The sequence below is a fragment of the Rhinoraja longicauda genome, chromosome 29 (genome assembly GCF_053455715.1).
Source record: "Rhinoraja longicauda isolate Sanriku21f chromosome 29, sRhiLon1.1, whole genome shotgun sequence".
NCBI classification, from domain to species: Eukaryota; Metazoa; Chordata; class Chondrichthyes; order Rajiformes; family Arhynchobatidae; genus Rhinoraja; species Rhinoraja longicauda.
This window is the reverse complement of record NC_135981.1, coordinates 5096241-5108402: the sequence shown is the minus strand read 5'-3', so window position 1 is coordinate 5108402 and position 12162 is coordinate 5096241. Positions and strand designations below refer to the sequence as shown.

Sequence of the window (12162 nt, the reverse complement as noted above, 5' to 3'; positions counted from 1 at the left end):
GCAGGGAAAATGTTCCCGATGTTGGGGGAGTCCAGAGCCAGGGGTCACACAGTTTAAGAATAAGGGGGAGGCCATTTTGGACTGAAATGAGAAAAAACGTTTTTTCAGCCAGAGAGTTGTGAATCTGGGGAATTCTCTGCCACAAATGTTAGTGGAGGCCAATTCACTGGATGTATTCAATAGAGAGATAGATATAGCTCATAGGGCTAACGGAATCAAGGGATATGTAAAGAAAGCAGGAACAGGGTATTGATTCTGGATGATCCACCATGTCGCTTGGTGGTGCTGGCTCGATGGACCGAATGGCCTACTCCACCTATTTTCTATGTTTCTATGAATTGCAAACTTTTTTTTCTCTACGAGGATGTTTCCACTAGTGGAGAGTCTAGGACCAGAGGTCACAGCCTCAGAATTAAAGGACGTTCCTTTAGGAAGGAGATGAGGAAGAATTTCTTTAGTCAGAGGGTGGTGAATCTGTGGAAATCATTGTCACAGAAGGCTGTAGAGGAGGCCAACTCAAAGGATCTCGGTTCTCCCTCTATCTTCCTGTCTCCACCTATATCCTTCCTTTGCCCCGCCCACCTGACATCAGTCTGAAGAAGGGTCTCGCCCCGAAACATCACCCATTCCTTCTCTCCTGAGATGCTGCCTGACCTGCTGAGTTACTCGGCATTTTGTGAGAGAAATATAGATCAGCTATGATTGAATGGGGGAGTAGACGTGATGGGCCAAATGGCCTCCTCCTGCACCTATTGTCTATTTTCTATTGTCTAGACGTGATGGGCCAAATGGCCTAAGTTTGCTCCCGTCACTTATGAATTTATGAACTGATCAACAGTTTTATCTTAAGCTTTGATTTTACTTTGTAAAAGAAAAAGTCTCTTCATAAATGATGCAAGTACTCTGTGTGCTTGGAATGTCACCTCTCGTGCATTCAAGCAATCAGCTGGCCCAGAGGGTGGCGGGTGTACAGAACGAGCTGCCAGAGGAGGTAGTTGAGGCTGGGATTATCCCCATCGTTTAAGAAGCAGTTGGACAGGTACATGGATAGGACAGGTTTAGAGGGTTATGGACAAGCGCAGATAAGTGGGGCTAGGGGCAGCTGGGACATTGTTGGCCGGTGTGGGCGAGAGGGGATTAAGGGCCTGTTTCCACACTGTATGACTCGATGACTCTCTACGACTCTAGAGTTTGGCTTCTGTAACTTGAAGTGACATCTCCCAGGAATGTGTGCAGCTTGCCGATGGGCAGTTTACAATCCTCGTGCTGGCTTCTCTTTGGGGGTTTGCTGGAGAGGGGCACCGACTATGTTTCGGGGAAAGAATCTCGCCACGGTTTATTCTCGCCCTTTGATTTTTTGCCGCCGGGCCTCTCTATGATCCACGTGCCGCGTGTCCGGGCTGTCAGAGGCACTGAGGGAGTCATCGGTCTTCGGAGTCACCCCAGGGAACGCAGGAAACCATAGAAGGACACAAAGTGCTGGAGTAACTCAGCGGAGCCGGCAGCTTCTCTGGATAGGAACAGGAATACTTCCCTGCCACACACGACGAGGCACAGTGAAATTCCTCGCTTGCACACCAAAGGTCAAGTCAATTTTATTTGTACAGCACATTTAAAAACAACCCACGTTGACCAAAGTGCTGTACATCAGTTCAGGTACTAAGAACGAACATACAATGGCACACAAACATAACAGCACATACATAAACAGTTCACAGCGCCCCCTCAGAGGGCCTCTACGCTCGGGAGTAGAAATAGGTTTTGAGCCTGGACTTAAAGGAGTCGATGGAGGGGGCAGTTCTGATGGGGAGAGGGATGCTGTTCCACAGTCTAGGAGCTGCAACCGCAAAAGCTCGGTCACCCCTGAGCTTAAGCCTAGACCGCGGGATAGTCAGTAGCCCCAAGTCGGCCGACCTGAGGGACCTGGAGATAGAGTGGTGGGTTAGAAGATTTTTAATAGGGTGGGGGTGGGGGCAAGCCCATTTAGGGCTTTATATGTGAATAGGAGGAGCTTGAAGTTGATTCTGTACCGTACAGGGAGCCAGTGGAGAGAGGCCAGAATCGGGGTGATGTGGTCCCTTTTACGGGTACCCGTCAGGAGTCTCGCTGCGGCGTTTTGGACCAGTTGCAGGCGGGACAGGGATGATTGGCTGATCCCAGTGTATAGGGAGTTGCAGTCGTCTAGGCGGAGGAGATGAATGCGTGGATGACTATTTCAATGTCGTCAAATTGGAGGAATGGTTTGATTTTAGCTATGGTACGAAGCTGGAAGAAGGTATCTGGAGGTGTGCGTTTTCACGCTTCTATCCCTCTTGCCTGATGGGAGAGGGGAGAAGAGGGAGTGGCCGGGGTCTCTAGAGAAGGGTCCCGACCCTAAATGTACGTCTGAAGAAGGGAATAGCGTTCTCAAGCAGGGTCACCAAAGGTGAACTCGCACTCCGTGAGTGGGAAGGAACAGCAGATTCTGGTTGTATACCGAAGATATCTGTAGGAGGGTCTCGACCCTTAACGTCACCCATTCCTTCTCTCCAGAGATGCTGCCTGACCCGCTGAGTTACTCCAACTTTTTGTGCCCTATCTTTGGTTTAAACAGCGCCTGCAGTTCCTTCCGACACAAAATGCTGGAGTACCTCAGCGGGACAGGCAGCATCTCTGGAGAAAAAAGATGGGTGACGTCCGAACCTTTCTTCAGACTCTCCATACGCAGGCTTGCCAACGCCTCTGCCACGCCAATGTAACTTCCAGACTATAATACCCTTAATGATGACGATCCTTCTACTCCTAGGACCCTCTGTTCTGCCAAACTCCTCAAGGCCCTGCTGAACACTGTAAAAATCCTTCTTTAGTTTGTCTTGCAAAATGAAACTCCTTGCACTTATCCGAATTAAACTCCATTTGCAATTCCTCGGCCTACTAACACAGCTGACCATTTATATGAAGGACTTGGAGGCCTTTTTATTTAAACCATGTTCTGGCCAGTACTCTAATGCGAAACACTCCTTGACAACACCAAGTTTAGTTTAGTTTCGAGATACAGTGGCGGAAACAGGCCCTTCGGCCCACCTAGACTGCACTGTCCATCGATCCCCGCACGCTAACGCTATCCTACACACACCAGGGACAACTTACAATTTTACCAAAGCCAATTAACGGTGGCGCTGCGATAGATTTGCAGGCCTTACAGCGCCAGAGGCCCTGGTTCCATCCTGGTTAAGGGGGCTTGTTTGTACCTTCTCCCCGTGACCTGCATGAGTTTTCTCCCAGATCTTCGGGTATCTTCCCACACTCCAAAGACGTGCAGGTTTGTCGGATAATTGGCTCGGCGTCAATGTAAGAAATTGTCCCTTGCGCAGGACAGTGTTAATGTGCGGGGATCGCTGGTCGGTGCAGACTCGGTGGGCCGAAAGGCCTGTTCAGGCACTGAATCTCCAAACTCACTAAACCTACAAACCTGTACATCTTTGCAGCGATGGACGAAACCGGAGGTTGTACAAACTCCATACAGACAGCACCGTGGTCAGGATCGAACCTGGGTCTCTGGTGCTGTAAGGCAGCAACTCTATCACTGTGCCACCATTGGTGTTTTTCTGGAGCTTCAGAATGTCTCTCTCGGCCTTGGACTATCCTATTCCTGCCATGTCTGTTTTTGCTTAAAACCTACTGTAATTTACAAAGGCTCCAGTGAGCTGGTTTTATGACTGGAACTAATCACCCTATAATATGAGCTTAAATACCTGTTTGTCAACTTGAACTTGGTTAATGAATTTTGGAGATAAAAACCTTCTAATGTTTAAAATTAAACGGACCTGTCGAATTCCCAAAGCCCAAATATTTCACAGAGGTCCCTATTTTAATTCCTGAAAACCCGCCATCCTTAACTAAGTCTGGGCCCCATGGGAATCTCATGTGTAGGAGCTGAATTAGGCCATTCGGCCCATCAAGTCTACTCCACAGTTCAATCATGGATGATCTATCTTCCCCTCTCAACCCCATCCCCCTCCCTTCCCATAACCCCTGCCACCCGTACTAATCACGAATCTATCATTCTCCACCTTAAAAACATCCATTGGCTTGGACTCTTCTGTGGCAATGAATTCCACAGATTCACCACCCTCTGACTAAAGCAATTCCTCCTCATCTCCTGTTTAAAGGCACGTCCTTTTATCTTGAGGCAATAGCCTCTGGTCTTAGTCTCTCCCACCGGTTGGAAACATCCTCTCCACATCCACTCTATCCAAGCTTCGCTGTTGGGTAAGTTTCAATGGGGTACTCCCTCATCCTTCGAAACTCCAGCGAGTACAGGCCCAGTGCCATCGAAAGCTCGTCTGTACGTTAACCCACTCGTTCCAGGGATCATTCTCGTAAGTTGATGGCCAGTGTGAAATGAATGGATTATGAGAGTTTAAATTTAGGGATACCGCGCGTAACGGGCCCTTCGGCCCACCGTGTCCGCGCCGACCAGCGATCCCCGTACACTAACACTATCCTACGCACTGGGGACAATTTACAACCGTTATCCAAGCCAATTAACCAACAAACCCGCGCCTCTTTGGAGTGCGGGAGGAAACCGGAGCACCCGGAGAAAACCACGCAGGTCACGGGGAGAAGGCAAGGACAGCCCCCGTAGTCAGGATCGAACCCGGGTCTCTGGCGCTTTTGAGGCAGCAACTCTACCGCTACGCCACTGCGCCGCCCGAGAGGCGAACGCTATTCACCAAAAGGTGACTGAGGCTCGGAAGAAAAGTTATTCACAACTTTCTCCTCAACCTTTTAAAAAATAACTTACTTTAAAAATAAAGCAAGGCTGTCAGAATCCCATCTTAATAATTCATTCTCACAGCCAACAAAGTCAACCTAGAACGTAAAGGGAATATCATAAATGTTTCAAATAAAAACAATGAAAGGATTTAAATTTTTTTAAACGACTGCAGATGCTGGAAATCAAAACTTAAAAATAGAAAATGCTGGAAGTACTCAGCAGGTCGGCAGCATCTCTGGGGAGAAGGATTGGGTGTCGTCTCGGGTCGAGACCCTTCTTCATTCAAGTCTGAACACTACTTAACAAACGAGTGCACGGGATCGGAAGCCTTTTGGGTCACTGTAAAAGGGAGAGAGCAAATACTTATGAGTCTTTGCAGATGTGGTAACCCCAGCAGTGGAAAGCAGCTAACAATAGACAATAGGTGCATTCGGCCCCTTCGAGCCAGCACCGCCATTCAATGTGATCAGGCTGATCATTCTCATCAGTACCCCATTCCTGCCTTCTCCCCATACCCCTTGACTCCGCTATCCTTAAGAGCTCTATCCAGCTCTCTCTGAATGCATTCAGAGAATTGGCCTCCACTGCCTTCTGAGGCAGAGAATTCCACAGATTCACAACTCTCTGACTGAAAAAGTTTTTTCCTCATCTCAGTTCTTAATGGCCTACCCCTTATCTTAAACTGTGGCCCCTTGTTCTGGACTCCCCCAACATTGGGAACATGTTTCCTGCCTCTAACGTGTCTAACCCCTTAATAATCATATACGTTTCGGTAAGATACAAAACGCATCTTAGTGAATGGTCACTACCTCAGTGAATGGTCTGGGCTGGCCCTCTGCAGAGGCTCGTGTTCACTGGAGTTTAGAAGGATGAGAGGGGATCTTATAGAGACATATAAAATTATTAAAAGGACTAGACAAGCTAGACGCAGGAAAAATGTTCCCATGTTGGGCAAGTCAGAACCAGGGGACACAGTCTTAGAATAAAGGGGAGGCCATTTCAAACTGAGGTGAGGAGGAACTTTTTCACCCAGAGAGTTGTGAATTTGTGGAATTCTCTGCCACAGAGGGGCAGTGGAGGCCAAATCACCGGATGGATTTAAGAACGAGTTAGATAGAGCTCTAGGGGCTAGTGGAATCAAGGGATATGGGGAGAGGGCAGGCACGGGTTACTGATTGTGGACGATCAGCCATGATCACAATGGATGGCGGTGCTGGCTCGAAGGGCTGAATGGCCTCCTCCTGCACCTATTTTCCATGTTTCTATGTGAATACTCTAGCTTGGGGAAATTGGTTGCATGTGGATGGAAGAGGGAGTAATTTTAACTGTAAATTAACCATGTATAATTACAGCTCAGAGGCATCTATTTATAATTTAGAAGAATGCCCTGTGCAATTTCCATTTTATTTTCCATTCCACAATTTACGTTTTTGACAGTACACGGGGAGATATTTAAAGCAACAGCGTCACCTTGGTGAAATATTAATCATATTGAAGCATGCAGTAGTTTCTTCGCGTGAATATTTAACGCCAGCAAAATTAGCATCCAGAGGATTAAAAGGTGTATTTGAGTAACACAAAGATAGACACAAAATGCTGGAGTAACTCAACGGGCCAAGGCAGCATCTCTGGAGAGAGAAGAAATGGGTGACATTTCAGGTCGAGACCCTGCTTCATACTGATGTCAGGGGGAGTGGATAAGGAAGTGTCAGGTGCGAAAACAGAACAAAGGGAATGGTGATCCAGGGAAATGTAGAATAGATCGTTGTTAATTCAGAGAAGCTGACAACAAGAAAGCAGAGATAAACTGCAGTCAGAGACAGTGCAAACTCCATTTTGAATAACACATATCAGTGGCTGTCAGAATGTACCAATAGACAATAGGTGCAGGAGGAGTCCATTTGGCCCTTCGAGCCAGCACCGCCATTCAATGTGATCGTGGCTGATCATTCTCAATCAGTACCCCATTCCTGCCTTCTCCCCATACCCCCTGACTCCGCTATCCTTAAGAGCTCTATCTAGCTCTCTCTTGAATGCATTCAGAGAATTGGCCTCCACTGCCTTCTGATGCAGAGAATTCCACAGATTCACAACTCTCTGATTGAAAAAGTTTTTCCTCATCTCTGTTCTAAATGGCCTACCCCTTATTCTTAAACTGTTGGCCCCTTGTTCTGGACTCCCCCAACATTGGGAACATGTTTCCTGCCTCTAACGTGTTCAACCCCTTAATAATCTTATATGTTTCGATAAGATCTCCTCTCATCCTTCTAAATTCCAGTGTATACAAGCCTAGTTGCTCCAGTCTTTCAACATATGACAGTCCCGCCATTCCGGAATTAACCTAGTAAACCTATGCTGCACGCCCTCAATAGCAAGAATATCCTTCCTCAAATTTGGAGACCAAAACTGCACACAGTACTCCAGGTGCGGTCTCACTAGGGCCCTGTACAACTGCAGAAGGACCTCTTTGCTCCTATACTCAACTCCTCTTGTTATGAAGGCCAACATTCATTGGCTTTCTTCACTGCCTGCTGTACCTGCATGCTTCCTTTCAGTGACTGATGCACTAGGACACCCAGATCTCGTTGTACGTCCCCTGTTCCTAACTTGACACCATTCATATAATACTCTGCCTTCCTATTCTTACCACCAAAGTGGATAACCTCACAATTATCCACATAAACTGCATCTGCCATGCATCCGCCCACTCACACAACCTGTCCAAGTCACCCTGCAACCTCATAGCATCTTCCTCACAGTTCACAATGTGAAGAATGTCATCGATCCTTGTTCTCCTGAGATGCCGCCTGGCCCGCTGAGTTACTCCAGCACTCTGTGTCTTCTCTTGTAAACCAGCAGCTCCTTGTTTCTACGATCCGGGTTGTTTTGCAGCTACTGAGGAGTAAACGCAGTCACTGAGGGCTGAGGCCCACAACGTGAACGAACAAATCAACAGTCAAGAGTGTTTTATTGTCGTCTGTCCCAGATAGAACAATGAAATCCTTACTTGCAGCAGCACAGCAGAATATGTAAACCTAGTGCACTGTAAACTATATAATAAACGAGGAAAAAAAGGTGTGTGTATATATGCACACATACACACGTATATATATATATAGGTAACAAGGGGCCACAGTTTAAGAATAAGAGGTAGACAATTTAGAACTGAGATGAGGAAAATATTTTTCACACAGAGTTGTGAATCTGTGGAATTCTCTGCCTCCGAAGGCAGTGGAGGCCAATTCTCTGAATGCATTCAAGAGAGAGCTAGATAGAGCTCTTGAGGATAGCGGAGTCAGGGGGTATGGGGAGAAGGCAGGAATGGGGTACTGATTGAGAATGATCAGCCATGATCACATTGAATGGCGGTGCTGGCTCGAAGGACCGAATGGCCTCCTCCTGCGTCTATTGTATACATATACATATATATATGTGTGTGCGCGTGCACACACACGCGCGCGCACACGCACACGCGCGCACGCACACACGCGCACACACACACACACACACACACACACACACACACACACACACACACACACACACACACACACACACACACACACAGAGAGAAAAAAAAATTCTGTGCAGGAAGGAACTGCAGATGCTGGTTTAAATCGAAGATAGACACAAAATGCTGGAGTAACTCAGCGGCTCAGGCAGCATCTCTGGAGAGAAGGAATGGGTGACGTTTCGGAACGAGACTCTTCTTCGGAAATATCTGTGTTTCTAACAAAGACAGTTTATTAGAAGTGCAACGGTTCCTAAAACCAATTAGGCTGCCCCGTCTGTTAGTAATTCAGACAATTTGACATTTAACTCAATTTCGAATTATCAAAGGGGAATACATAATAATTTCTCTATGAAGCTATTGCTGTGTTGCAGAGTCATTAATCTCGCATGAAAACATCTTGCATTTGCCTTTTGTATATCCCTGTCATCCCAGCCCCTCTTGGCCCATGAGGGGTAGCAGATGGAGCAATGTGAAAGTCAGGCTCTTCAACCCACTGAATTGAACTCAACTGAAAGAGTCTGAAGAAGGGTCTCGACCCGAAACGTCACCCATTCCTTCTCTCCAGAGATGCTGCCTGACCCGCTGAGTTACTCCAGCATTTTATGTCTTTCTTCATCCCAACTCATCCACACTGGCCAAGATGCCCAATCTGAACTAGTCCCCTTTGCCCATATATATGTATATCCCTCTAAAACTTTCCTATCATGTACCTGTCCAGGTGTCTTTTAAATTTTGTCAATTGCACCCGCCTCAACTACCTCTTCCTGCAGCTCATTCTGTTTAATCACCACCCTCTAAGTGGAAAAGTTGCCCCTCAGGTTCCCCTCTTACCTTGAACCTATGTCCTCTGGTTCTTGATTCTCTCACCCTGGGTAAATGCGCCCGTGCATTCTCCCTATCAATTCCCCTCATTGATTCTATAAGATTAGCCGTCAGCCTTCTGCACTTCTAGGAATGAAGTCCGAACGTTGCCCAGTCTCTTGCTGTGGCTGAAGTCCTGGCATCAGAAATCGTCTCTGTACTTCCCAGCTTGGCAACATCCATTCTAAATTGATGTAAAAAAGGAACTGGCAGATGCTAATTTAAATCGAAGATAGACTCAAAACACTGGAGTAACTCAGCGGGACAGGCGGCATCACCGGAGAGAAGGAACGGGTGACTTTTCGGGTCGAGACCCAGTATGAAGAAGGGTCTCGACCGAAAACGTCACCCATTCCCTCTCTCCAGTGATGCTGCCCTGACCCGCTGAGTTACTCCAGCTTTCCAGCTTTTTGTGCCTGACATCCATTCTATACCAGGTTACCAAAACACAGTACACCAAATGCGGCCTCACCAATGTCTTGTACAACTGTTACGTATCTCAACTTATACACTCAGTGCCCATGACTGATGAAGATCAATGTATCAACAGTCATCTTTACCACCCTATCTATGATCAGCACCATTTTCAGTAAATTGTGCCTGTATTCCTAGCAAAGATACTAGAGGAACAAGATGGACCACTCCATTGAGATCGCCTACGCTGAAGTGTAGCACGCAAAGGAGCGTAACGGCCGCCATTTTAGTAGGCAAAGCCCGCCGTTCGCTATGCCTCTCGCAGTGTAATCAGTGTTTTGGGGGAACAGTATGTGTGATGATACCATTAAAATGCAGAATATATCTCATCTATCAACTCACAGATTTGTGTTATTTTTCTTTTTAAATGTTTCGGCAAGTTTCTGCCTACTAAAATTGGCGCCGTGACATGCTACGGTTTTTTAGGGTTGAGTGGTCTATCTTGCTCCTCTAGTATCTTTGATTCCTAGATCGTTCTGCTCGACGACACTCCTCAGAGCCCTGCCCTTCACTGTGAAAGTCCTCCCCTGGTTTGACTTCAAAAAAGACAACATCTTACATTTGTCTGGATTAAACTCCATGAGCCATTCCTCCGCCACTTGCCCAGCGTCACCAGAAGAGTCCCAACCTGAAACATCACCTATCATTTATCTCCAGAGATGCTACCTGACCCGCAGAGTTACTCCGGCACTTTTGTGTCTATCTGTGGAACAATGAAACGTTTGCTTTCAGCAGCCTGTAAACACAATACACACAGATATGTAATAAAAATAATTCAATAAATTAATAACCACAATTCTACTGCAAAAAAACCCTGACGCCTTTAGTACAACCAAAGACAGGTGGAGTGAAAAGCCTTTGTTGTGTGCCAATCGGACAATAGACAATAGGTGCAGGAGTAGGCCATTCGGCCCTTCGAGCCAGCACCGCCATTCAATGCGATCATGGCTGATCATTCTCAATCAGTACCCCCGTTCCTGCCTTCTCCCCATACCCCCCTGACTCCGCTATCCTTAAGAGCTCTATCTAGCTCTCTCTATCGGAGAGACTGTACATGATTACAATTGGGCCGTCCACTGTGTACATATACTAGATAAAGGGAATAATGTTCAGTGCAAGGTAAAGTCTGATTGAAGACAGTCTAAGGGTCGCTAATGAGGCAGGTAGTAGTTCCAGACTGTAGTCTAGATGTTGATAGGATGGTTCAGTTGCCTGATGAGACACTGCCCCGATTCTGGGCACACGCTTTACACGTCTGTGCCTCTTGCACGACAGGAAAGGTGAGAAGAGAGTGCGTGACTGGTCCTTGATTGTGCAGCTGGCCTTGCCGAGGCAGCGTGAAGTGGAGATGGGGTGAATGGAAGGGAGGTGGGTTTGGGAGATGGTCAGTGCTGCGTCCACAAGTTGCTGCGGTCTTGGATGGAGCTGCTTGCAAACCGTGCTGTGATGCATCCACCGGACAATCCACTGACCACCTCAGTGCCACCTCGCGGGGCAGGACGCCAGCTTGGGCATCCCTTGTGTCCATCCTTGTCAACGGTCGCTGCTGAGCCAGTGGAGGGCGGAGGGCCGAGCGAGACACACCACGACGTGGTGACTGGATTGCAGGCTCAGCAAGCCCTGAATCAAAGCACCAACTTTTAATTCCAGCACTCTCCTCAGTTCTGGTACATTGCGGCATCAGATGCACTTAAGCCGAAAGAAGTCTTGCTGGTTTTGGATCGACTCCACAGCTCCCTGACAGAGCTCTGCTCAGTGCCAGGCTCGTGGAAGGAGCTGGCTCTGGCTTCCATCTGGATAGCTCGAGGTTGTTGTCGTTCTGCCCTGCCCTGCCCACTCCCACCATCCATCCCTTCTGTGCAACCGGAGTTCTGACCTTGCACAAAGCTCGCGTTGTCTCGGGTTAAGGCAGGTGGTTAAGGTCACGTCTAAGAGCATGCCCTTAATTGCGACGTGTACCGCCATTAGGTGGCGCTCTGGTCGGGGCAGACTCGGTGGGCCGAAGGGCCATCTGCACTGCATCTCTAAAGCCCAAAGTAGAGTCTAAAAGCTGCTTCCCAACAACCATCACAATGGGGGCGGCACGGTGGCGCAGCGGTAGAGTTGCTGCCTCACAGCGCCAGAGACCTGGGTTTGATCCTGACTACGGGTGCTGTCTGTACGGAGTTCGTACGTTCTCTAAGAAAATGACTGCAGACGCTGGTACGAACCGATTTATTCACAAAATGCTGGAGTAACTCAGCATCTCGGGAGAGAAGGAATGGGTGACGTTTCGGGTCGAGACCCTTCTTCAGACTGATGTCAGGGGGGGCGGGCCAGCCCCGAAACGTCACCCATTCCTTCTCTCCCGAGATGCTGCCTGACCTGCTGAGTTACTCCAGCATTTTGTGAATAAATCGGTTCGTACGTTCTCGTTGTGACCGCGTGGGTTTTCTCTGGGTGCTCTGGTTTCCTCCCACACTCCAAAAACATGCAGGTTTGTGTGAGTTACTCCAGCATTTTGTGTCTTTCCTTAAGTAAACCAGTATCTGCAGTTTGTTGGTTCTACATTGTG

The 12162-nt window shown here is 47.8% G+C and overlaps 1 protein-coding gene across 1 annotated transcript in view; it reads left to right on the top strand.

The window, feature by feature from the left end:
- The window catches only part of LOC144607541 (SH3 and cysteine-rich domain-containing protein 2-like), a 69785-nt gene that overhangs the window by 40211 nt on the left and 17412 nt on the right, over positions 1–12162 (top strand). The window contains exon 3 of the mRNA XM_078424435.1: positions 11259–11415. Coding sequence (XP_078280561.1) covers positions 11259–11415 — 157 coding nt within the window. The remainder of the gene's footprint in view (positions 1–11258; positions 11416–12162) is intronic.